Source organism: Onychostruthus taczanowskii, unplaced genomic scaffold (assembly GCF_017590055.1).
Source record: "Onychostruthus taczanowskii isolate IOZ18803 unplaced genomic scaffold, ASM1759005v1 scaffold22, whole genome shotgun sequence".
Classification (NCBI taxonomy): domain Eukaryota; kingdom Metazoa; phylum Chordata; class Aves; order Passeriformes; family Passeridae; genus Onychostruthus; species Onychostruthus taczanowskii.
This window is the reverse complement of record NW_024499462.1, coordinates 12,981,325-13,005,682: the sequence shown is the minus strand read 5'-3', so window position 1 is coordinate 13,005,682 and position 24,358 is coordinate 12,981,325. Positions and strand designations below refer to the sequence as shown.

The window sequence follows — 24,358 nt, the reverse complement described above, 5'->3', positions numbered from 1 at the left end:
CCATCCCTGAAATATGACTGCAAAGTATTCTGATTTGAATAGGAATTTTAAAGGAATCTGCTGAGCACATGAAGAGATAAGGAAAAGACAGTGTTATTTCAAGTTGCAAGATGTGCTGCTGAGTCCAAACTCTGTCCTTGCCTAAATATGCCAAGTGCACCTAAGACCAGCCCCGAACCTATGCTATCAAGTAATTTTTATTTTAAAAGACTACACTAAGGGACTGATCCAAAATCCACTGAAGCAAATAGCCTTTTCACTAACATGCTTCAGTGACATTCTGGGTCTGGCCCTAATGCTATGTTAATGTTAAAAATCAAAAGCACATAATTAACAGAATGTATTGATTTGGAAGGGGTGGTGGGGGAGAAATCTCAGTTAAACCCATCTTTACACATAAAGTCTGCAACCTAGACATGTTAAATAATCACTGCACACGAAACTGATAAGTGCATAAAACCAAGCAAACCCCGAGTTTGCAGCATTAGTCAAATACTAGTTACAAAGCCAGAGGAGCACTGCAAAGCCAAAGAGTCATCATACAGTCAAGGCAATGCTTAGAGTGCAGCAAATCATTATGAGGCAGCATAAAGCTCAGCAACTAGAAAAAACTCCAGGAAGAAAATAAATTGATAAGGCAGCAAGAAAAAATATATATGGACCTTTATTATTACCTTCAGAGATAGGACTAGGAGTAGACGCAGGAAACTGGTATGTAGGAGAATAAGGATTGTCTTCTGCAGCAGAGAAAAGCAGTGGATTTTGAGACTATCCACAGTGAAGTGGAGGTTCTGCTTCATCCCCCAATATCTATCACTATATGATTTTATTCCCTACTTTAATAACACTAGGGTAAAAGGTATCATACTTTAAAAGAGATTAATGGATTAGCAAAGATTTAGTTATTTTATGCATCACACAAGAAGGTATACTGGGTATAACTGAATTTCCAGGCAGTGTAACAGAAAACTAGAACCTGAATCTAGTTATTATTAGGCCACTATAGTACAGTTAACTCAAAGCACAAGACAACAGATATTCTGACTAAACTTCTGGTACCTTCAGTTTTTTGCTGGATTTCAGGAAGTTCAGGAAATGTGTAGGTAGGGCAATAAGGGTTTTCTTCAGGATTGTCTAAGGAGAGGAACATGATTTGCAAAAAAGAACAGAGAGGACAGATTTTAAGGGGAAGAAGGGCGAGCCAAGAATCCATTCAAGCTGACTACAGTCCCTGTCATGCTGATGTTCTAGCACGACACAAACTAGAATGCCTCTTTGTTCATTGCTGCCTTGCATGTCTGGGCCTTGGGAGAGATCCTGGAAGCCAAGGGGGCTGAACTCATTCTCCTCCATCTGAGCATGGGCTTTAGAGCCTCTGTTAGGAGCAGTAGGATTAAGAAATAGTTCAACTCCTCCTCATCCCATCCACTACAGCACAGCATTTATCTATGCATAAAGCTCATCAGGACAGCACCTGCAACAGCAAATACAGCTCCAGTTTTGCATGCTCTGCATTTGGTTCCAGAAGCACAGACCTGAGCTGCGCTTGCCTGCATGTCAGCCTGTTCAGAGGGTTCAGCTTGCAAGTGCCACTGCAGCCATTTCTCACACAGAAAAATGTGAATGTATCAGCAGTCAGGCATACAAGTGCCACAAGGTGGGAATCCCCTGAGAGTTCACCACTATGAAGTTTGTAAGTGCTCACCACAATTCTAGGTTTTCAAAGAAGAAAGATTAGGGTTTTGAAAAAGCAGAGTTCAGATTCTAAACTCACCAAAAATCAGTGGAAACCTTTCCACCAGTTTCAGTGAACTTAAAATCATGCTTTGTTGTGCAGGTACTAAAGCTTAACAGTGTAAAAAGCTTCCTCTTATGCACAGAGAAATTTCAGAGATAACCTACCATATTTTAAAGGAGAGTGGATTGGGTTAGCTGGTAAAACTGGAGTTCAGGGGTCTATTTTCCCTTAGTATGGAATTATTATCACCTTTCCTTGTCTCAAACAGTATAGTTGATTTCATGAGGGCACTGCAGTTCACCTTTCACAACAACCCAGACTTTCTTCGGACTTCATTGTTCTCCTACCTTTGACTTCAAAGATTTCAAATACATTGGTTGAGTTCTGTGGTGCAGAGCACACACTAATTAACATAAAATTATTTTAGTTAACATCCAGTAAAATTCTTCAAATGAATGAAACAAAATGCCATCAAGGTGGTCTTTTAAAGTAAATAAAAACCATCTGTGCTACAGTACCTCTATTTAGCTTGTGGATCTGTTTGAACATCGTCTTGTACCAGTCCTTTGATCTGTCTGTATTCTGTTGGAAAAATAAATATACACAGAAATAATCAACCAGCCTTTCAAAGTTATTACCAATCTTCCAGCAATGAAAAAAAATTACATTCTATGTGAAAACAGTATCATATGAATATCCTGAAATATTAATTATTTCACTCAGATATAACATCTCATATTATGTTTCTCTCAAGTTAGTAATAATGTAAAAGCTTTGCAGAGGCAGGATGTAACCTCTCTAGAACTGCAGATTGGATGAAATGTTTTGTATATTAATCTGGTTTGACATCCAAAATTAAACAACTTCCCTGTTTTAGTCATACATACCAATTCTCTAAGTATTCAGTGGACAGTCAGAAACATTGAATGTTTAAGTCATTCAGAAACTAGTTGCAAGAGTAGGTTAATAATTTTTTCATAATTTCCCCTGAACACTGAATTAATGTAATCACATATAAAAGAGGTATCTGCCTCTAAGACGGCTAAAATGAGACAAAACTCTCCTTCAGCTGACAGATGGGAAGGAAACAGAGGACCAGAAAACATTATTTTCACATATTATGAGAAGAAACACTAACTTTTAATTTTCTTTCCCCTGAAGCAGCTGAAACAGGTCATAGATAGCAAATGGAATAACTCATCATAAAATATATTGGAATTAGAATTCTATCTTCCCTTAAATCTCTGCAGCTTTACAGAGTTCCCTCAGTCCTAAGGCAGGCAGAATCTAGCCCAGGGTTTGTGCATCAGCCACATGCTCAGTGTTTTACCCTCAGTGGAATCCCAATGTCATCAACAGAGGTATCAGCCATGTAGTGAGGGCTCCTGACCGTGCTCCTCTTCTCCTCCACTGCTCTCTTCTCGCTTGGCACAGTCTCCTGAGCTGGCTTGTCCCGCAGAAGTGCTGAATCAACTTTATCAGAAACTAATCTGTCTGGCACTGAATCTGGAAATGACAATGGGGCATTTTTTACCTCATCCCAGCATTTCACAACATCGCCATATTCCGTTCTTTAAAGGCAAAAATTCTAGCAAGTAGTTGATGAGACAGACTGTCACTGCTGGTTGTGATCAGCAGCTACACTGAAGGAAATCTCCCAAGAAAATGCCCAATGCCAGCAACAGCAGGCGAGCATCTCTCAGGCAGTTAACCATCACACATCTCATGACAGTCTCAGCTGTCATATAAGACAACAATTTTGGTTTCAAAAATTGTTTCTTTTGACTGATTAGTAACTCTACAATGTCAGTCTTCATCAAAAAGCACCTGTAATACAGTCTCCTGTACATCTTCTTCTGCCAATTTCAACCTAAAGGAGAATGGTATGTGGTAGTTGTGCATTACTTTTTAACAGACTGCATTCACCTGTCTGACAATCCCATTTGTTGCAGACAGTATATGATGTTTCCAATTCATTTCCATGCCCTAATCAGAGCGTGTAAATAACAAATGTTGTTTAAGCATACATATGACATGACGGCACAGGAGTCTGCATAAAGATGGAGGAAAATACTAATTTCTTCAGACTGCTTTGCTTCCAGACTGGAATTCCTTGACACTGCCCAGCTGACACCCAGAGGTAGCAGCAGGCATCACCAAGGGACTTCAGATTGTTCTGAAGCTCTGCCCTGCAGAGCTGCAGCACAGCAACCCTTACACTCAGTGAAGGATTTTCTCCTGTGTGGATTTCCTGCAGAGGAAACACCTGCAATTTCAGTCTGCCTCATCAAGACTTTTGCAAATCCTATAATTTTTACATCACTGCATGCATTGAAGAGAGAAAGATATGTTTATTCACATGCACATCACCATCCTGCCCAAAGCCATTAAATGTGTAGAAATCTGATAGGGGCAGACAGTGGAGAAAAGGCTCGTGCATAGCAATGCATTGATCTGTTGGTACCATAAGCAAACACAATTCTGCCCTGCAAAACTCAGAACTAAAGGATTTGTGTTTAAAAGCATGGTAAATTTTATGACTTAGGACAAACAGATGAGTAATTTAGGTGTTTGGTATATTTCTTTGCAGTTCCTGGGCAGTGTGTTTGCTAAAGGCAGCCCACAAGCTATCAAAGCAGCAGCTTTGCTCCAGCAGAGGCAGCAGCTGGGGGTAGCAGACCTTTCACATCATACCTGCCAGGCTACTAAGCCTTTTTTGCTGTTCTGTGGTAAAGGAAGAAACAAAACAAAAAGAAATACAGGACAAATGTGTGAGACATAAACAGCAAGTGCTCTGGTGCTGCATTTCTGACAGGCAAGAAATACACTGTAGAATGATAGCAGTTGCTGGAGAGAATCTGCTTCCAAATACCCTGCCAAAGTGACAGCCCACAGTCCTTTCTCCACACATCAGCCTCGTGGCATAACATAAATCTCACGATGCAGTGACCAATACATTTGCAAAGAGCACTTATATTTAAATTTTCTCTTTTTTTCATAACATCAGAGAATAAAATATTGGACAGGAGAGAATTTGAAAACCAGTAAAAATTCACAGAGTCAAGCAACTTGATAACTAACTCTGTTACCATTATTATGCAGCACATTTTGAAATAATACTGCTGTAGCATTTCAAAGGGATATAGGAAAGGATAAAGCATTGTTGGTGCTTGTTGAGTCTCATCACATATTACTGAGCCACAGATTCAGTGATTTGTGCACAGACACAGCTTGAAGGCTTTGATTCTTGAAACAGTCCCCTTGGTTAGAGGCTTTTCATTAATAAGTTCCCAGACTGGAGTATTTGTGGTATCTCTCAGCAGGTTTTACCACCCTAAAGTTAGTGCTTTCTAAAAGGATGTCCAAATGACTTACCCAAATCACAGCTGGGAATAAACCAAGAATGCTTAGCACTCTGTTGTCTGCTTTTTTTTTATTCCCTGGCAATTAATAATTTTCTTTAAAGCATGAAAGCCATTTGAAAAGAATAAAACACTTTACTGACATAAAAAGCACAAACAGTTTTGAAAGCTCATATTATTAGAGCAAAGATTAAAAAACTTTAATATATTAAACACACCTGTTATATATTTATGATAAACCATGCCATGCAATGCCTGCACGGGAAATAACTGCACTTTGGGGTGGCATAGAACACTTGCCAAGCAAGTCTGCTATAATAACAAACCTCCAGGTGTGGGCTGTTTTCTGGAGGAACCCACCTTCACCTCACATTTGTACTAAGTGGACCATCTCAGCAAGGGAGACTGGTATTTCTCCTCAGTGTAGCTCCCTCACCAATACCTCTGAACTTGGATCTTTACCCAGCCCTCTGCACTGTTGACCACTGATGGCAAGCTGCTCCTGTACATAATGTTCACATGACAGCTGCCAACATAGGGAAAAAAACCCTACATGCACTGGGTAAAAGGAAGGGTCAGCACTCTGAGCCAGAAGAATAGATGGGAACCACCTGCTGCAGGGTTCACTGGAGTAAGCAGGTCACCAGGAATTGCTTGCTGTATTATAAGAAACTGCAAGTGAGAAATGCAAAAATGCCCATCTCTGGAACTTTGGAGGAAAAAATGTAAGTGACAACGGTCTCACCAAGGAGAACTGTGTTGAATTACTGAGTTCTTCTGACAAGACCATGTAGTTTAAGGAGTCAGTGCTTGAAGGTGTTTCCTTGTTTGAGAGTCTCTTTCCCACGGAGAAGAGAAAATCATTAATTAATAGACTTTTAATGAAAAAACTCAAATGCACTTTCTACACTAAGGGGAGATTTCCTTTTCCCTTGTACCCCAGTGTAGGAAAGGGAGCAGCCAATGGACAGGAGCAGAAGGAGCAGGAGGTCTCTGATACTTCTCTCTCCTGCCTGACCAGGGCCAGACCATAGCCCCAGACACACACCAGCCAACTAAAGCTTTCACTCCTGATCTTGTCTTCTGGCACTGTAAGCAAAGGCCAAAAACTTGTAGGCTTCTCAGACAAAGGGTCAAGCAGAGGGAAGGATAAAACTGCTGGCAGAAATGAAGGAATAATTTATAGATGCCCCCAGAGGTCCCCCAGAGGAGGCAGCACTGGAGGAGACTAAGACTTGAAACCAGTAAAAAAAAAGGGAAGAGGAAAGAAGTATTTGAGAACATGTTTGGTGCAAAATAAAGGTGTTAAAAAGAAAATTTGCTAGAAATAAACAAGAGGCTCTGAAATTACTTGCTTATAAGCATGAATTTTATTCAGTTGATATTACTGAAATCCGGGAGAAAAAATTCTGAGATCTTTCATCCCAACTTACTGAGATCGAGCAGACAAGAAATCTACATCACGTGTTTCAAATGCCATTACCTGTTTCTAAGTCTCTAATAGCTCCAAATCAAAGGGTCTTACATGAACTAGCAAAGAAAGTACAAAAGAGTAAGAAGTAATAGTAAGAAGTAGGCAATGTCTGGTACAACAGTCACTTAAGAGAATAAGAGAGCTAACTCCTTAAAAAGCAATCAATAATCCACTGAGGAGAAAGAAAGTCACATTATCCATCTGGAAGAATAAACTGCTGGAGACCTCAGATACCTGCCTTAAAATGACCTTAAAATTTCTAATTTATAGGGCATTTCAGAGCATAAAAAAGGAATTTTCACAAAATATAATTTTGACATGAAGAATTGATACCAGCACAAAACATAATCAACCATTTGGGGGAAGGTGGAACTTAACCTAGGAACAATTTGATATATGCCATGAGAGCAACCTAGTTTTGAACAGGTAAAGTTCATAAAGATGAAACCAAATATGAATCGTGTCAGCAAGGGCAGAAACTCAATAGATAAGTAAGATCTGAGAACCACTTAAAATACTAAGTCAGCAGAAAGAAATCTGAATGCTATGCTGGGATAAATCCTAGATAGGAATAGAAGCATAAGGAACTGCAGGAAACCCTCAACACAAAAAGGGATGGGAAATGTGCACCTACAAGAAGGTAACATATGCTGGGAAATGAAAGAAAATTACAGTGGAATAAAAGCATTAACAGAATGTCTCAGACTCAAAAATAGGTTTGAGGCACAAGAAGAATAAAGAGAAACTAGCAATGATCTTGTTCTTTTACAAAATAGGCACAATGGTAATAAAAGGGCAGGAAAGATGACACATCTGATTAGCATTTCCATTCTGCACTTGAAAAAAAAGCAGCAAAAAACATATGATGTGTTACTTTGCCTGATAGAGAAATACTTTCCACTACAACAGTAACTAAGGACTATGCTGAAGGACAACTACTGAGGTCAGATAAAAATGAGCAAGTTCATATAAGCCATAGTAAGAGTTTTAGAGCAGTTTTCTGCTCTGAAGGGAGCAGTTCTGGAGATTGGATCACTCATCCTTGATATGTCTTGGAACACAAAGGAAACTCCACCGGACAAGGAAGAAAGCAAATGTTATGACAACTTTCAAAAAAGATTAGTCTGATGGTTGGGACATCTGTCTGTCAAGTCAGCAATAATGCCAAAAAAATTATTTATATGGGATCTTCTAATAAATACATAATCTGACACACACAATGTCAATCAATACAAATTTGTGACTACGGTGCCCTGTCAAAGCAACATGATACATACAAATTACAAGTTTGACTAATATATACTGAAAAACAGGGATTATTAGAGTGATGTACTTCACAGACATGATCAAACGGCATAACTGGCCATGATCTGTATCACAGAAAAAGCCATGATGAGAAAAGGCTCTTCAATCTAGCAGGGTAAAGTATCATCAGTGCTAATGGTCAAAAGCAATATTCAGACAGGACAAACTGTTCACCATGAAGGTAATTAGTAAACAGAATAATTTCACATCAGTTCTCTCAGAGTCAGCCTGCATGTATCATCACATGATACAACTTTGTCTCTCAGGCTCTTAAAGTCTACAGAGTGAAAATATCCTTGTATTAAAATACTCCAAATTTGATGAAAAAAAAACAAACCAAAAGCATATCCCACCTCAAGAAAGTCAACAAAAATCTTTGAGATTGAAAAAGGCTGCCTCAAATCAGATTTTCTCCTCTTGAAGCAGCTGAGGAGGCTTCCTCATTTGGAAGCACATGAGCAAAGCTGTTTCAGATGCTAGCAAAAATGAGGAGATAATCCACTCATTACCCCTTAAATCTGCTGGGCTACGGTGAGAATACTATTTTCAAGATCAAAGACTGAAGCATGTTTTTAAAAATTAATTATCAAAATTCTCTATTAAATTCTAATTATCAAAAATCTCATGAGGGACTGTAAAGAAGCTCATCAATGCTGTAAATAAAATGGCTACAGTATGACAGTGCAGGCCTTGACCCTATTTTCTGATTTTTTTTTCCTTTGAAAAGGTAAGCCACAGCAATAGTGGCTAGATTCCTGGAGCTTCCCAAGTCCACTAGAAATCAAGGCAAACTGGACTGCATCTCTGTGGCCTGTTACAAGTTATGGCCTTTAGTGATGCACAACAAAATGGGAAGCTATGGTAATGCCAGCCATCAGGAGAACAAAAAATGAGAAGCAAAGTTTCCCCTTCAAATCCAGAGTTAAAGAGACAGAACCATTTATTCAGCTTTTGTGAGAAAGGTGTTGATTCCTGAGAGTTCTCAAACAAGGCTGTTTTGCTCATTTGCAAATCCAGAGCTCAAGGATTACTGCAATATGAGTTTGAGTTGATCCAGATACAGACAGAGGAAAAAATTGCCAAGATCAAACTTGTGGGCAAGTAGATTATTGACTAGTGGGTAAATTCTGCTACAAATTCAGAGGTCAAATCTCTCCCACAGTAACAGAAAATACAGCTGCCTTTACACTGCAGTAGCTGAGAAGTAGCATATCACCTTTTCAAGCTACCACAAGCTACCTTGCTCCTACAGACAGATATACAGGAGCATACAACCCTTTGCACCCTGGCAAGACACCTGACAGCTGTTACCTTGCAAGAGCTTATTCATATGTCCACAGTCTAGTTAAAAAACCTCTTCCCAGCCTCAAAGAGCTTCTGATCCACAGGTTTTAATTAGAAAAAACTTATCACTCTCACTTGCCTGTTGTATGCTCCAGTCACTAAGACTATTTTGAGGCAACTTTGTTAGTTCTTAGTAGTCTGGACTTAATTATCAACAGCACACACATTCTCCAGTTCCTTGTAGCATAACAGTTTGCTCATTTTGAGCCAAAATTATCTATATACAAGTCTCCTTACCTCGATTGTGCTGCAACAGGACAATAGTGGGATTGACGATTGTGGTAGAAGGATAGGCAGAGGCAGACTTGCTGATGGAAGTGATGGAGGTTGGATAGTCAGTGCCAGGCTGGGGCACTTCATTTAGCACAGGACCCGGGTCCTGGAAAGAAGAGCAACACATGATTAGCAGCAAGCCAACGGTGCTACACTGGGAAAATCCAGGAAAAACCCCAACATTTTAGGCTGAATGAGAAGCATAATCACAGCAAATTTTAGTAAAAAAGGCATAAGCACAAGTATTACCCTGCTCCTTGTACATACCCTGCTCATTGTTAATGAATTAGTTTGCTAAGGCAGTACTATAGTTATTTGGTGTTGGGTTTCACAACTCCAACCCCAAAAGGGCACTAAGTCCATCTAGCAGACACTTTGGAGCAAACACAAGGTGTCAGAAATGAGCAAATCTGGTTTAGGGAGGGGGAAGATGCAGACATCTTTCCCCTGACACATCCACACACAAACATTTGTTCCAAGAGTATTCCTTTCATAGCAAGTCAGACATGCAAAACTCATGCAATTCTGGAATGAAACAGTATTACTGCAGCTGGTTTGGTAAGAAAAGTCTAAGGAATTAAGTTAGCACCATCACTCAGGAGACAATGTGATACCTCCCTGACTAAAGTAATGACATAAAAAGGCCCCAAAACTGACAGTGAGTAACAAGTAGGACTCTAGTAAGAAAGATGGATTTGCTGCTGGAGCACAGACAGCAAGCTGCTCTTGCTTTCCTAAAGCATCCAGCTCCATTATTTGCTTATTTCAAACCGACCTATGATATCACCACAGCTCTGGATGCTCTGTAGAAATACAGGCTGTGTCTGCAGGGAGACTTTGAAACCTAGCTCACCTTTGAAAAGCCTCAGTCCATGGGCACTGGACTTTTGGTGGTGGTAAGGTGGCTAAGATAAAGAAGGGATGATGACTAAAGACTCTGTGTGCATCAGCTTAGACTGAGATTTTTCAAAGCCTCTTAAGGAATTTGGACACACAATTACCCTTAATGGGGACTGAGCATCCAAACAAAGAGAATATGGGACAGCAAACCAAATTCCTGCACTTCTACTGCTCCACTGTCAGACTCAAATGCTGCAAGCCACTGATCTGTAAAAGCAGATGAGCATTCAAGGGTATTTTCATCATTGTTTAAAAAAACCCTGAATATGCCCAGAACATTGCTCCAGAAAAATCCCTACTTTCAGCTTTTCTGGCTAAGTGCAACTGCAAGTCAGTGCCCTTCATTCACACCAGCATCAGATGAAAGGACTTACAGCATCAGGCAGGGGACTGAACAGGGGCCAAAGTGAGGCCTTGGCACCAGAGCTCAAAGATAAATCATAGTGACAATTGGCCATAATCAGAACAAGCAACTACAGCCTCTCCAGCCTGGAGGGGAAATGGGGAAGAACAATCTTATTCTGTTGGATAAAGGTGATCTTGCTTCAAGCAGCAGCTGGTCAGGCCATAGACATTTCATGGTAAAAGAACCAATGGTCTTCAGGAAGAGATGTCCCCTAGAGAGAGAGACCAGCCCCATTTTGCAATGGGACTGCAATAATCTTCCAAACAATGCAATTAGCAAAAAGGAGGAACACGGAAAAGCGTGAGAATTGGCTTTGAACTTCACTTTGATAACTACAACACAAATAAGAACCCCTCAAAGAAGAGGGATGCTGGATCAGATAGGCTCAGCAGTGAAGTCACCAAAGAGGGTGAAAAAAGACCATTTAAATCATTGTGGAAAACAGCTTGGTGACTACATGCCTGAAGTGAGCATGTCCAAAACTGTTTCAACTCTCATCTCAAGAAAGTCAGGTACAGCAAAATTTCCATTGCTCCTCTATGATTTGGATGCCTCCTGATTTTTTTTTTCTGGAATCTGCAGATAGACTCCATTAAAAAAAAAACAAAACAGAAAACAACCCAAAAAACCCTCCAAAACACAAACAAACAAAGAACACCAAACAAACAAAAACCAAAGTAAAACCAAAACACCAAATCCAAACTTTCATTCATTGCTCTCTGCAATAAAAACCCTACCAATTGTAATAAAAACAGAAAGGTCAATGCTGAGAACTTTTGAAAATATCACCCTATTTTTTTACTTTCTCCCAGGCCACATGCCTGTTTGCTAGATCCCTATAGCATCAAAGGGCAGAGCAAGCATCATCATGAGAGAATGCATTTTCTGCTGAACTTCCCTGTCCTCACAAGCAAGCATAAAAAAAAGGTGGCTGTAAGACTTTCAGCACAAGGAGAGTAGGGTACTTTTTGCCTCCTCTGCAACTTCAGCTTGAGAGAGAGAGACACTTTTCGTCCTTGTCCTCAACGACTTTTTAAAAGTCTCTTTAAAAAGACTTTTTAAAAAGATGATGAGCTTGAAGAGAAACAAAATCTAACTCAGGAAGAACACAGTAAATCCCAAGTCCAAACTCTTGTGGACTGAATTAGTCAAAATTTTCAAAGACAAGCAATTGCAAAATGAAGAGACGCTGCCTAATCTATCACATAGCACCTCCATGCTTGGAGGACTCTCAGTACAGTAACTGATCTTATAACTTGTAGGTCATTGGATACTGGCAGCAATCTTACACTGATTTTATCAGGGATTTGTGAGGAGACCATATGGTCTTGTGGCTCCAAGTGGAACAGAAAGCCAGCCCTAACCTTTAACTGGCCTGCTGTTGCTGCTTTAAATGTTATTCAAACACAATTAAGGATGCTATAAAAAGAGCCTGAGAAGATCAGTTAGTTGCAGCTATTCAGTTTATGCAGAATTCATTATTCTGAGCAAATCCTGTGAAGACTCTTAAGGTGTACATCACCCAGCAGAATGGGCACAAAGGGAGAGAGTCAAATGCTGCAAGAAGTCAAAAGAAAGTTGAAAGCTGCACAAGGCAGGCAAACTGCATGCACTAGTACAGGACGCAAACATGGTTTCAGTTGTCATGCTGCTGGCAGGGAGTGAGTCATCACTCCTCCCTCAAGTTTAGTATTGCAAGGAGAAAGTAATTTTAATCCAGGAATACAAATTTAGGAAAAGGGCGAGGAGGGTACTTGGCAAGCTTACTGTATGTGAGATGACTCCAGTGATTTCAGGCTTCAAGCCCCTGTGCAAAGCCCCCGTGACTGGAGGGACAAGTGAAGGTGGTGATGAGAAGAATGGCAGTTTCGGGTAAACAGAGGGTAATGTGCCAGATGTGGAGGGTGCTTGGTTATGGTGGGAGCCCCTCTGGAGATGTGGGGGAATGAAATCGTCTAGAGTTGGAAAAGTCAAGGGTGAGCCAGGAGGAACAATCTCAGGGAATACGGAGCCTTGCCCGAAAGGAACCAGAGGCGGTGGTGGAGTGCTGGAGCTGCCTTCTTGTTGTCTGTCTGGATTAACCTGAAGGAGGGGGACTACTATAACTCCAGGCTGAGCTGAGGTGGTGGCAGTGGCATCCTGTTGGAAACAAGGTGTTGTTATGCATTGGGGGAGATTGTTACTTTAGTCTAATGCAGCCATACTGTGTCATGCAAGGAATGTACCCAAAATGATAACAAAGCCCCAGAAGATCTTTTCTCCTTAAGGAGACGTACTTCTTCAGGCTTGCAGCCCTGACCTCTACAAACACTGTTTTTTCACAAGAATATTTATTCCCCCTCACCCTACAGTTCTGTGTAGTGAGGCTAAATCAAACAAAGAACAGCTCAGCATTCACCATCACTTGAGAAGCTCTAACCATTATACATGACAGAGCTTGTTTCTTTTACATGCCCTTAAAATAGAAACATCCTCACCAGTCCAACCCAATGCCCTACAAACACCACACACACACACACAAACACACAGATCAACATTGAGGGGACACATATGGGGTGTTAAATATTATCAAGTAAAAGACCACAAGACTCAGGGCAGCACAACAAGTGCTGAGAAATTAAGGTAGGAGGGGAATGAAGCATTAAGGGAACATTGTAACGAATTAAAGAACTGTTCGCTCAGCTGAAAGAAAACAAGGTTATGGAGAAAACATGTACCATGCTGCGTCCCATTGCCTTGTATGGTGGCTGTCGCTGGTGAGTAAGGTAAGGCTCTTTTCTCATCCTGTCCTCTGTGGCAGTTGTGCTCTGGGGCTCTAGCACTCTGTCCCTCACAGCTTGCGGAGGTGATGACTGAGTCCGGGAGGGCTGGCCTGCACCATAACTAACTGCGTCTTTGCTGAGGACAATGTAAAAGTACGGCCTGGGAGGAATAGGAGGAGGAGGAGCAGCAGGAAGAGACTTTTCAGTGTCTGTTACAGAGGGTACAATGTTGGTGGCTGGTGCCTGAGTGAGCTCAGCGCCCAAACTGGTGCTGGCTGCTGGGTCATGTGTGGTGCCAGTGGAATTTTGAGATGCGCCTGAGCAAGTGCTGTTAGATAAACAAGCTACATATAGTTTGCTGACCTTTTTATCCGCCTTCGTCTCATGACTGGAATTCATTCCAGCCTTACTACTGGGATCTGCCCTGACAGGGCTGAGTTGTATGGAGGATGCACCCGATGAGGAGTGACTTTCCAAGAGTGGCTGCCCAGCATGCACCTCGTCTTTGGGGCCTGAAGAGGGAGAACGCCCTGCTGGCAAGCCTTGCTTCCCACTGGGGACAGCCCCGTAGGGGGTAGGTGATGACAAATAACAGCGTGCACTGGTGTTTGGTGATGCACGCTGTGTGTAAGGCTTGGGTGCATTCAGGTACACACAGTCCATGATGGGCACTGGCAACAGGTTGGTCGCTTTAGTGTCAGTGCGAGGACGCCATGCAAAGCTTTCCTCTTTGGGAAGAGGAGGACGGGGAGGAGCAAGGGCCTGATCAGGCAGAGTCAAGAAGGTAGGAAGGAGAGAGGAAGCAGCATCAAATGAAAGGAAAAAGGAAGGAAAAAAATTAAATTCTCAGAACGAATTCGATCATTAGACTTGGGTTAAGCAGGTTTTAATACAGCAAGAATAAAAAGCAAATACAGTATCTGGAAGGCCAGTGCAGAACTCACTCACATCCATCGTCCCACACATTCTTTCTCAGCACAGCTCACGGCAGCACACAAACTTAACCCAGTCCTCAAGTCCCTGCCTACGTGTTTCTCTCTCTGTGCTCAATAATTCTCACTACTGTGTTGTTTCAAGAGGCCTGCACAGCAACACTCACCATGCCCCTGGGAAAGCCTCAGTCAAGATTTAATATCATGGCTAACTAAATTCAGTCTCATGCTTGCATAGCTAAACATTTCCCAGCACTGGGGGACATTTGAACTGCAAAGCCAAAATCAGAGTTCTAGGCCATCTCTGCATTTTAAGTGCATTGCTGAAAAATGAATATTGCCAAGTTTCACCACTGCTAACGAAAGCAGACATCCAAGCGAGTGTTGTAACCTACTACAGCTGGCTAAGTAAAAAGTGAGCATTCCCTCATTCTAAAGGCCAGCTCTTCAATTTTCTTTAGGATTTTTCCATCCTGAAAATGCTTTCAGGAAGACTAGAAAAATTAAAGTTTCCTGAGGAACTGGGATAATCAGAATTGGCCTTCAGAATCAAGATCACCAAGAGTCAAATCCTGCTTCTAGTAAATAATAAGAAAAGCTTTACTGGTTTTGGAACTTGGCAACATATAGCTTGCTAACTCCAAATCACCTGCCCACTGCATCTCCAATTACAGTGATTTTTTTTCTGAAAGCCAAACTGTTTTGAGATAAAATAACAATACAGAGGTTTCATTTTATTTATTGCTTTTTTGCCAGTAGCTGAAAACAAAGATCTACTGGAAAGAAGAGAATACTTACCTGGTGAACAATAGCTCCCTGCATTTTTGAAAATTAATCCTTTGGAGGCTGTGAAAGTAGGTTTTACAAACACCCTGTTGTCATACCTTTATGGGCAAAGACTGCCTAAACCACTGCTAAAAATGTCAAAACCAGATGCCTTAACAGCTTGCAACATTCAAATCTGAAAAGAGATGTCCTTTAAAAGTCATCCATCTATGACAAGTTTTGCCAAGTACCTATTCTTGTTATATGGATATAGATGTAGAAAAGTTTCATAAAATTACAGTTGCTGTTCCAAAATCTGCTGTCCTCATGTTGCCCCTCTGCCCCTCCCACTCCTTCCCTGAAGCATAAGGGAGTGAAGAAGTGGGTTGGTTAGTGATGTTCTAAAGGGCTTTTGCCTCTGAACAGGTTCATTCCTTTCTTCAATTTCAGCTCAATTTGAACAGTAGTTCTTGAGACTTCTGTAACAAGTATTATGTACACCAGTTCTCAGCTCACTCTGTTCATCAACAAGATCAGGAAAGGACTACAGGACAGCTCTAAGTACTGAGCAGAAATGGGTCTCTCTTTAGGGTGCTGCTCCTTCCCACACCTTCACTGGAGCTGCTCCTTCTCCCACTTTCACTTACAGTACCTGGTCTGCAGCATTGCTAAAGGGACCCTGATGATGGGAGCAGTCACACTGATAAGGGACTGGGCTTTAAAGAGACTCTGTTTCGCACAAGAATCCAGTTTCTAATGAAAGGTTTCCTTACCAGCTTCAAGACTGCTTCTGAGCGCAAACCCCCCCCCCCCCAAAAAAAAAAAAGGATGACGACACTGCACTTCTCTTAGCAGACTGACTTCAACAATTTACCAAAAAATAACCTTTCCCTTGTTGGCTTCTGTCGGTTACAGTGTAAAAACTGAAAGGCATTTCCCAAATATTTTATTTTAATGTAGGGTGCAACTCTAATTTCAGCCTGCAGCAATTTCGAGAAAATAAACCAGCATAAAATAGAAAAAAATTACAGATGGTTACTTCACCTTTTTTCTTGCAAATAGCGTTGTCCTCCTCCTCCATCCACTGAGGAAACACTGTGATGTGCCTGAATACACGAGCTCCACAACACTTTGCTGACATTGGTGTTGCCCCCATTTTAAAGGCAGAAGAAGCTGAGGCACAGCAACTTACCCATCTGCAGTCAAGTTTGGAGTTCAACCCAGGACTCCTGATCATGAATTCAGTGCTTGAACCCAGATGATCACCTCAGGGTCACAGAAGAAAGGCTTACCTGTGGCTTGCTGTCTGAAGAAAGGTTTGGACGCACACTCCTGTAACCCTTGGCAGCCAGAGAAGATGGCTGGGCATCCCCATTGGCATCAGTGTTAGACGACGACCTCCAATCATCTGCGAGGGAAAAGAAAACTCAGATTCCAGATTCCCTCCAGTTGTGGGATAAATGAAAGAAGGGGACTCTTTTCTTCCTTCCCCCCCCACCCTTTCTTTTTTTTCCCCCAGGCAACAAGAAATAATTCTACTAAAGCAACGGAAGTAACAACAGAAGCAGCCAATGTTTATACCTGTTTCTGACTTTTCTGGCTCCAGACCTAAGTGTTTCACAGAAAGGAGGGACAGAGGAGGTGGGGGTGGAGGACAGGCATAGAGGAAAAGAAAGGGGGAAAAAATAAACCATTACATTTCCAGAAAACATGTACCAACTGAAGTCAAGAGTCAAGCTACTTCATTTCACACATAAAATGCTTTCTGACAGGGCTGTGTAATTACCATAGAGACCAGCCCTAAACATGATGTCCTCCTTGTTTCTGACCTTTGTAAACACAAGGCAATTCATTCAGAGCAATGAAGAAACAATTGTTCATTGACATTCTTACTTCAGAGGCAAAAAGGCTGCCCAGCTAGCTACTTTCTAAAGCTGCAGCTTGACATCCAGACACCACAAATTACTGGAAATGTAGGGACCCTGTATACAGATTATGAAGACATAGCTTTTCTTAACAATATCACTATATGTGATTGAGATAAAGGTTTACCAACAAATAGATCAAGTTTTGCAGACTAAGTGCAAGAAAGGTGTAATAAGATACAACATCACTTTAAAAGCCAGTCCCTGCAGCTATATGCAGTGGTCTCATCACATATTTACCTGCTTCCCACTGGGTTCCTCCCCACCCTGTACCTATTTTGCTGTTTAAGTTATATGCACAAAGCTCTTCCAGCTCCAAAGCACATTTCATAAAGTGATTGAGAGAGTAAGCAAAAGAAGTATTAATGAACAGATTTCCATAGTAATGGACCCATTGCCATTCAAGCTGTTGGAAATTTATGAAGCCATCAACAGAAAGGAGAAAGGCAACAGTAGGGGGTAGGAGTGAAAAAACAGAGAAAGGCAAGCATAAAAAGAGACTAGGTCACGGGTGGAGCAGAACGGGAGAAGATAAAGCAGAAAGTGGCACATTAGGACTAGAATTAATGGACTTGCCCTTTCTCCAACAATACACTCAGAAACTATGTAAGCTTTGCTTTCAAGAGCATGTTTTACCCCCTCCCCCTTAACGGCATCTTGCCTTTGAGAGTTCATCCTCTCTGCCAGACCCACGACACTGGCCAGGTTTGCTATGCTTTGCCTGTCTCCTACAATTAAGTAATGACACGTCTGCTATTGAAAGACAGCAGAGCTGTGTGGCAACACTGTCTGTCTGGGGAACGCTATGCCCGCTTCCCTGACAACCCAGCTGAATGCTGCAGTGGCTGTGGCACCACTCGGCTTCTTTCTGTTCCACCTCATGCCTGGGGTAAAAAGAGAAGACACAGGCTGCCCTGGGGGCACTGGGGGTGGGAGGGAAAGAAAGAAGAGAACGGAGAGGTTTTGGTGCTCCTGACAAACTTTAGTCAATGACTGAGCGGTCACGAAACCTGCACTAGGAGTCAGTCTCTCTACTGGTCTGGTCCTTGCAAGAGGCTTCCAGCTATGCTGTGGAATTCTGGGCTTTAAACCATAATTATAAAGCCCAAGATCCTGGACTGACCTATCTTGAGGTTATTGTGAGTAACAGATACCAGTTAACCTTCCACCACTTACTTTCAGGTTGCTCAACATCCTGAGGACATGGTGAAGTGATATTCCGATTCCCTTCATAGGATGGAGTTGCCCGGAGGGTTACAGCTCCTTTTCCACTGCAGACTTTTGTGGGATCCATTTCTACAGAAAATGCACATGCACAGAAGAAACACATAGAAAGGAATGATGCAAAGCTATCAGGAGCCATCAGAGCTCTAGAGTAATTTTAGCATGGCTGCCTCCAGGTGAATCAATCTAGTAATGTTTGTGCAGATGAAGATTAGCTCTGCATTTAAAGCATTGAGAAATCAAAGCAGTTTTATATTCATGTAATCGATGAATGTAGCAGTTAAGCTCTGAGTTGGTGCAACAGAGCTAAGAAAGGAGGGGAGAAAAAGGAGTGTTTGAACCAAAGGTCACAGGTCCATTTGCTTTATTTGTTCTTTATTTGTTTGTACAGAGACGCTGTGCTAGCAAGGACAGTCTTCCATTACACCTGTAGCTCTTCTATAGGGATGTCCCAGTGACATAATGCACACACTTTGTGTGCCAAAGCTTAAAAATGCCTTTTGTGGAGGACTGAAAGAAGGAAAAAACCCCCAAACTTTTGAGCACTGGAAGATAAAATCTTGTAATGATGCTGAATATGATCTAAAGGCAAGGCATTGCAAGCCACCTCCCTGCCATCTCCCCATTTCATTGCAGTGTTTCACCTCCTGACACAGGAACCCAAATTCCAGAAAATAGGAGATTTAACACATGCCTATTCAGATCCACCTGTGATCATGATCAGATACCAGATCATGCCAGCATCCTTGCTGAGGCACAGTTCAGCACAGCTTCTGTGCAGGCTTACCTTTGTGTATTTCAGTCCATGATCTAGGTTTTCTCCTCCTGTCATCCTATTAGTAATAACAAACCAGTACTTCAAAGCTACCTCTTTTTCTCCTCCTAATTAAAATCTTTCTGGATAGTTGTTTCCTTTAAGGTACCACTGGAAATAATAAGCCTGAAAAGTGTCTTGTTTCTCTAGGCTATTTCCATAGACAAACACATCACCTCCTCTTCTCATGCACTGTTAGTGACCCTGCAGCTGCCATCAGACTTCACTTACCTACACAGAGGCACCAGCCCTACCATGCCTGCACAGGGAGCGTGAAGAGGTACTGAGCACATGCTGCACTACACAAGTGACAACACAAAAATTCTTATTTTTATGGGTTGAGGATCATTCCATCTCTGCATGGGGAAGGATGCAGCTCTTCTCCAGGAACTGCTGTTATAACAAAAACGATGCCTTCAGGCTGGACAGAGGGGGCAAAGGCTGTTGTTTATTGTCCAGACAACAGCCCATATTTGTGTAGATCAGTATTCCCTGGCTGATTTCAGCAAGGCAATGCCCCATCAAACCCACACCAGTACGGTGCATAGAGACCATGGTAACACCTTGGCTAAGATTGCAAACCATGCAAACCACAGCCAGTGAGGCCACAATAGGGGGAACATCAATATGTCAGATGGACAACAGCAGTAAGAGGAGAAACTCAATGAATGCAAACTCCTGGCTCTCACTGAAAGCCCTCTGTGCTGGAATCTCCACTGTTGAAGCCTTTATATGGGTTTCCAATGCTTTAGGGATTTCACAAAAAGCATCATTTTAGATCCATACTATGAAAAGGATGGAGTACATAAGAAACCAGAGGATACTTTGCTACAGTTCAGTCTTTAGCTAACTGAGGCAGCACTGAGGCAGCCTCTGTGAGCGGGAAAGACTATCCACCCAGACATATCAGAAGGTGTTTCATCCTTAAACACATCACAGCTGATCACAACTTAAGGTCACCCACATTCCTGGTGAAATAGAAGTTGACTTCTCTGACTGATTTTTGCATGATTCAGGTAGAGTCAGGATTCCTTCGGCCCAAGAGTGCAGTTCTGGCTATCATTCCCATCCACACAGAGCCCAAGGACTCCACGGACTCACTTTCAAACCACAGCACAAAGGTTTAAGCTCCAAGACTCCAGTCTTAAGAATGCTGTAACTGTAAAGCATGGACACGATATTGGGGGTCACTAGGCCTGATATAAACATCCACAAAGAGTGCAGGGTAACTGTCCTCCTACAACCCTATGCCTACATTTGCTTCACGGGCACTTGAAGAGAAATGGAAACCGAGCTCAACAAGTATGACACGTCAAAACAACATCTTCATCATATTGGAGGAGAGTCAAATTTGGGAATCAATACATTTTTTTTTATTTTCCATACAACAAATTAAACCTGTATAGTGAACCAAAAGAATAAGAGTAAAAAAAAAAAAAAATGCTCTGAATTAAAAAAAAAAATTAAATGCTTTGAAAATACTTGAAAATAAAATCTTGCCAGACTATCTCACCTTGGAAGATGAAAACAAATGTTTGGAATTATGAATTCCCTCACAAATGACAGAAAACAAGAACCTGAATCTCTCAGCATAGAAATCCAGCAGCTCATAATAAACAGGACATTAACACTGTACTAGTCCAACAAAGCACATGTGTGACAGATTAGGAGAGACAAGCAGTATCACCTACACTAGTCTGATTGTCCAGCAAAGTACAAGCATAATCTTGTACTTCTAGTGGGGAAGCATGCGCCTGGGGAGAGGGTGACAGCCTAACATCCTTACTCATTCACATGTGGATTAAATTCAGTGCATGTACAGAAAAACAAAACCATACCACCAATGTTGAACTATGCTTGAACCATTTGTTTTCATAAAGACCAAAGATAGTCAGGAAACATTCTTTGGTTCTTCAGGAGTTTGGTTCAAAATGAGTCTATAATAATAACAACAATATTTTTCATAATCGAGCATTAGTAGAAGAGCTTACAATGATCCCAGATTCAAGCAGACACAATTAAGTCTGCAGAAGAGCAGCATAATTGAGAACAGCGTATTGTGCCACCAAGAGCTAACTGCATTACCTACCAATGAAATCTGCAGCTCTGGGAGGAGTGAGGAGCATGAAGCTGAGAATTAGCCAAAGCATGTGGGTTGAAGCAGAGAGACAATGATGGCTAACTAAGGCATGGCAGGGGAGGAAAGAAGATACCTGTAGGCAGCACTAGGTGAGGAGAACTTTTCACTTTCTTCACAGGGATTATTTTAACGGCAGAAATAGAACGTGTACATAAAGGGACGTCAACAGCTGCAAACACAAAAGTGTAAATGGCACATCCAAAAAGGAAAGAACAGAGTTTGGGAAGCATGCCACAAAATTTTCTAACGTACTTGGAGACACAATAGCAGGAAATTTCAAATACAAAAGCAGTCTAGAGAGCAATGATGCAACTGTTAAAAATATCCCTCCATTCTCCCTAATTCAGGATGTGTCTGCTTTATGCAGCATAGAGAACTGCTTACTGAATGGACTAATGCTGACTGCCACTATGCTGCAGGCAAAGAGAATCTGGAAGCATTAGTTTCTAGAAGCCATCAAAAATTGTAATAATCATTTAACTGAGGTACACTACATGCAAAAATAAAAATGTCAAGTAAAACATCAATATGGTTCAACAAAAACAAAATAAAGTGAAAAAAACCCCCAAGTACTGAAAGGTTGAGAAAAGAACATTAAACTGGCCACATTACATGAACTCTGAATTTCATGGCTCATTTTTTACAAGTTCAACAACAGAAGTACGTAAAATAATCTTGAAAAAGGTCCCATGCTAAAGGGTAGCATTCATATAGCTATTTCAGAACAAAAAATCCATCCATATAAACAGTAAATTGAAGAGATTTCTACTTGACTTCATTAGCTAGCACACTAATTATACCATATGTGGTAACACTGGAGAAAACCACACTAGCACTATGCAAAATTCCAGCAATTGTTACAGAACTGTTCAAATCAATGGGTACAAAGAGGGGTCGTTGTGAAAAAGGCAGAACTATTCAGAGGTGAAGCTCAACAGGAGCTGCCAAGATAAACACCTTGTACATCACGACTCTACCAGCATAATTTCAGTAGTGTTCTTGATTCTGCAGAACCAGGATTTTCTTCTACAAAACCTGTTTCCTGCATATATTATCTGGAAAATGATAGATGTCTTGTCATATTCCACGCCATCTCACGCCTGTAAAGTCAGGAGTAAGAGGAACCACATTTCTAATACTTTGCAGACTAACACTGAGCACGGGGCCAGCTTGCGGGCAGCGCTGACATCAGGGTGGTGTCTACGCCCCCTCTTGTGGCAGATCTTTCTGACACCAGCGAAACTGGAAAGCACAGATTTCACATCCTAGAAAAGGGATCTCAAGCATCAAAAGCCCGGGCAAAGAGCCTAACAGAATTTTTTCAAAACTCATAAAATCATTAGTATTTAATTTGATAGGCTTGTTTAATTTTTTTTTTTTTTAATAAAAGAGGAACACAAATCAATCCCTGTTTTCCATACTTCTTCATGAGCAGAGACCCTATGAATACAACAGATCCCAAATCAAACAGTCTGTGGCTTAGGAAACAATCCTGATTCTGTTCTGCTTTGAAACTGACTGAATTCATGCATCCACAATGCAGTCAAAATACTAACCACTATAAAAAGGCATCAAAGGAAAAGAAAGGAAATTAAACCAACAGAAAATCAGCCCATACCCACATACTTTCACTCTGCCAAAACAGACATGGTCACTCCACAAAACTGAATGCTATAAAGCACACAGCAAACAGTGATGTTAACATGAAAACTGGTTTGTTTCAATTTTTTTTTTCATCACCTGAATGGTTAGTTCCTGCCCCTTAATCCCAGACTCAAACCTTCACCTCTCCCTGAAGTTAACACAGTTCACACACAGGCACCACAAACCCATGCTGTCTCAACTCACTAAGATACCGATTCGCAGGTGCTCACAAGTACCACAGCAGCGTACAGCTTTCCTCAAAACAGCACTAAAAATATACAAAGGGGCAAGTCCAGCCTGCCACTTTAAAGAGACAAAGAACACTTGTTGAGCTAAGAAATGCTGCTGTTATTAGCATGGTGCAGTACAAGACTTTTCTTGTGTCAGTCGCCAAGTGAACTGAATTTGGAAGCCCCCGCTGTAGTGAATTTCCGGGAAAATCAAGCACACCACCAGCTGACATGCGGGAGGAGATCCGGAGGTGTCTCTGGAGATCTTAACCCACCTTTTGCTTGTCCATTGCTGCTCAGCCCATTGACAACAGTTTTTGCAACACCAATTTCTTCATGTTCTATAAGACAAATGAAGTGGTTTTCAGTAAAGATTTTTGCAAGACTACAAGGTTCTCAGCTGACATAAATAAAACTGACTTGTAAATTCAGGGAAACACAGAGGAGACAGTGCTAGAAAGAAGCTCCAAAGGTCACCTAAAGCCCTATTTCTGAACATGAATGCAACAAATCTACCTCTGTCACTCCTGACAAATGTTTGCCTAATGAGTTCTTACCAACTTTCAGCACCACCCTAATGCAACCTGTTCCAGTGCTTGCCAGCCTGTAAGCTTATCAGTGCTTACACTGAACTCCCAGGTCATGTTTTTCTGGACTCTCTTCAAATAATTAACATTTTTTTCAAAATGTTGTGCCAAAACCAGGACATGATATCCCAGTTGAGACTTGCTAAGATGCTAAAATTAAGTGGGAATATCATTCTACAGATGTTACAAATGGCACTCCAAGTCTGGCATCTGCTTTATTTTTCACTCTGATTTAGCCTGCTACCCAGACAAGCCCAGAAGTTTTCCTCTTCCCAACCAGCTCCCATTTTCTGACCCTTTGTTTTTCTTTGAACAGCTGATTTTTTTCCTTTGCGAATGTCAAACTATGTTTTCACCTCCACTAAAATATATCAAATTTGGATGATTTTTTTCAGGCTATCAGTAATTTTGAATTCTTATATTCCACACTGAAATAAGCTACAGGACCTAATCCAGTTCAAGAGGTTTCTAGCTACTTTTTGGGCCAAAACTCAAGCAACAAATGTGAATAATTGCATCAGAAACAAACAGGA

The 24,358-nt window shown here is 41.4% G+C and overlaps 1 protein-coding gene across 45 annotated transcripts in view; it reads right to left on the bottom strand.

Moving 5' to 3' along the window:
* SORBS1 (sorbin and SH3 domain containing 1) overlaps positions 1–24,358 on the bottom strand; it is a 160,628-nt gene that overhangs the window by 40,878 nt on the left and 95,392 nt on the right. For 14 of the 45 annotated variants that reach the window (XM_041404755.1, XM_041404739.1, XM_041404748.1 and 11 more), the window contains exons 3-15: positions 23,514–23,579; positions 21,438–21,533; positions 18,363–18,482; positions 16,843–16,869; positions 16,554–16,669; positions 13,520–14,326; positions 12,570–12,941; positions 9,461–9,602; positions 4,433–4,462; positions 3,069–3,244; positions 2,257–2,320; positions 1,060–1,134; positions 675–737 (exon numbers count right to left, since the gene is read on the bottom strand). In XM_041404755.1, the coding sequence (XP_041260689.1) occupies positions 675–737; positions 1,060–1,134; positions 2,257–2,320; positions 3,069–3,244; positions 4,433–4,462; positions 9,461–9,602; positions 12,570–12,941; positions 13,520–14,326; positions 16,554–16,669; positions 16,843–16,869; positions 18,363–18,482; positions 21,438–21,533; positions 23,514–23,579 (2,154 nt within the window). Of the gene's footprint in view, positions 1–674; positions 738–1,059; positions 1,135–2,256; positions 2,321–3,068; positions 3,245–4,432; positions 4,463–9,460; positions 9,603–12,569; positions 12,942–13,519; positions 14,327–16,553; positions 16,670–16,842; positions 16,870–18,362; positions 18,483–21,437; positions 21,534–23,212; positions 23,312–23,513; positions 23,580–23,658; positions 23,765–24,358 lie in introns of those variants that run through there. The other 31 variants (XM_041404740.1, XM_041404768.1, XM_041404759.1 and 28 more) reach the window with 15 other exon arrangements.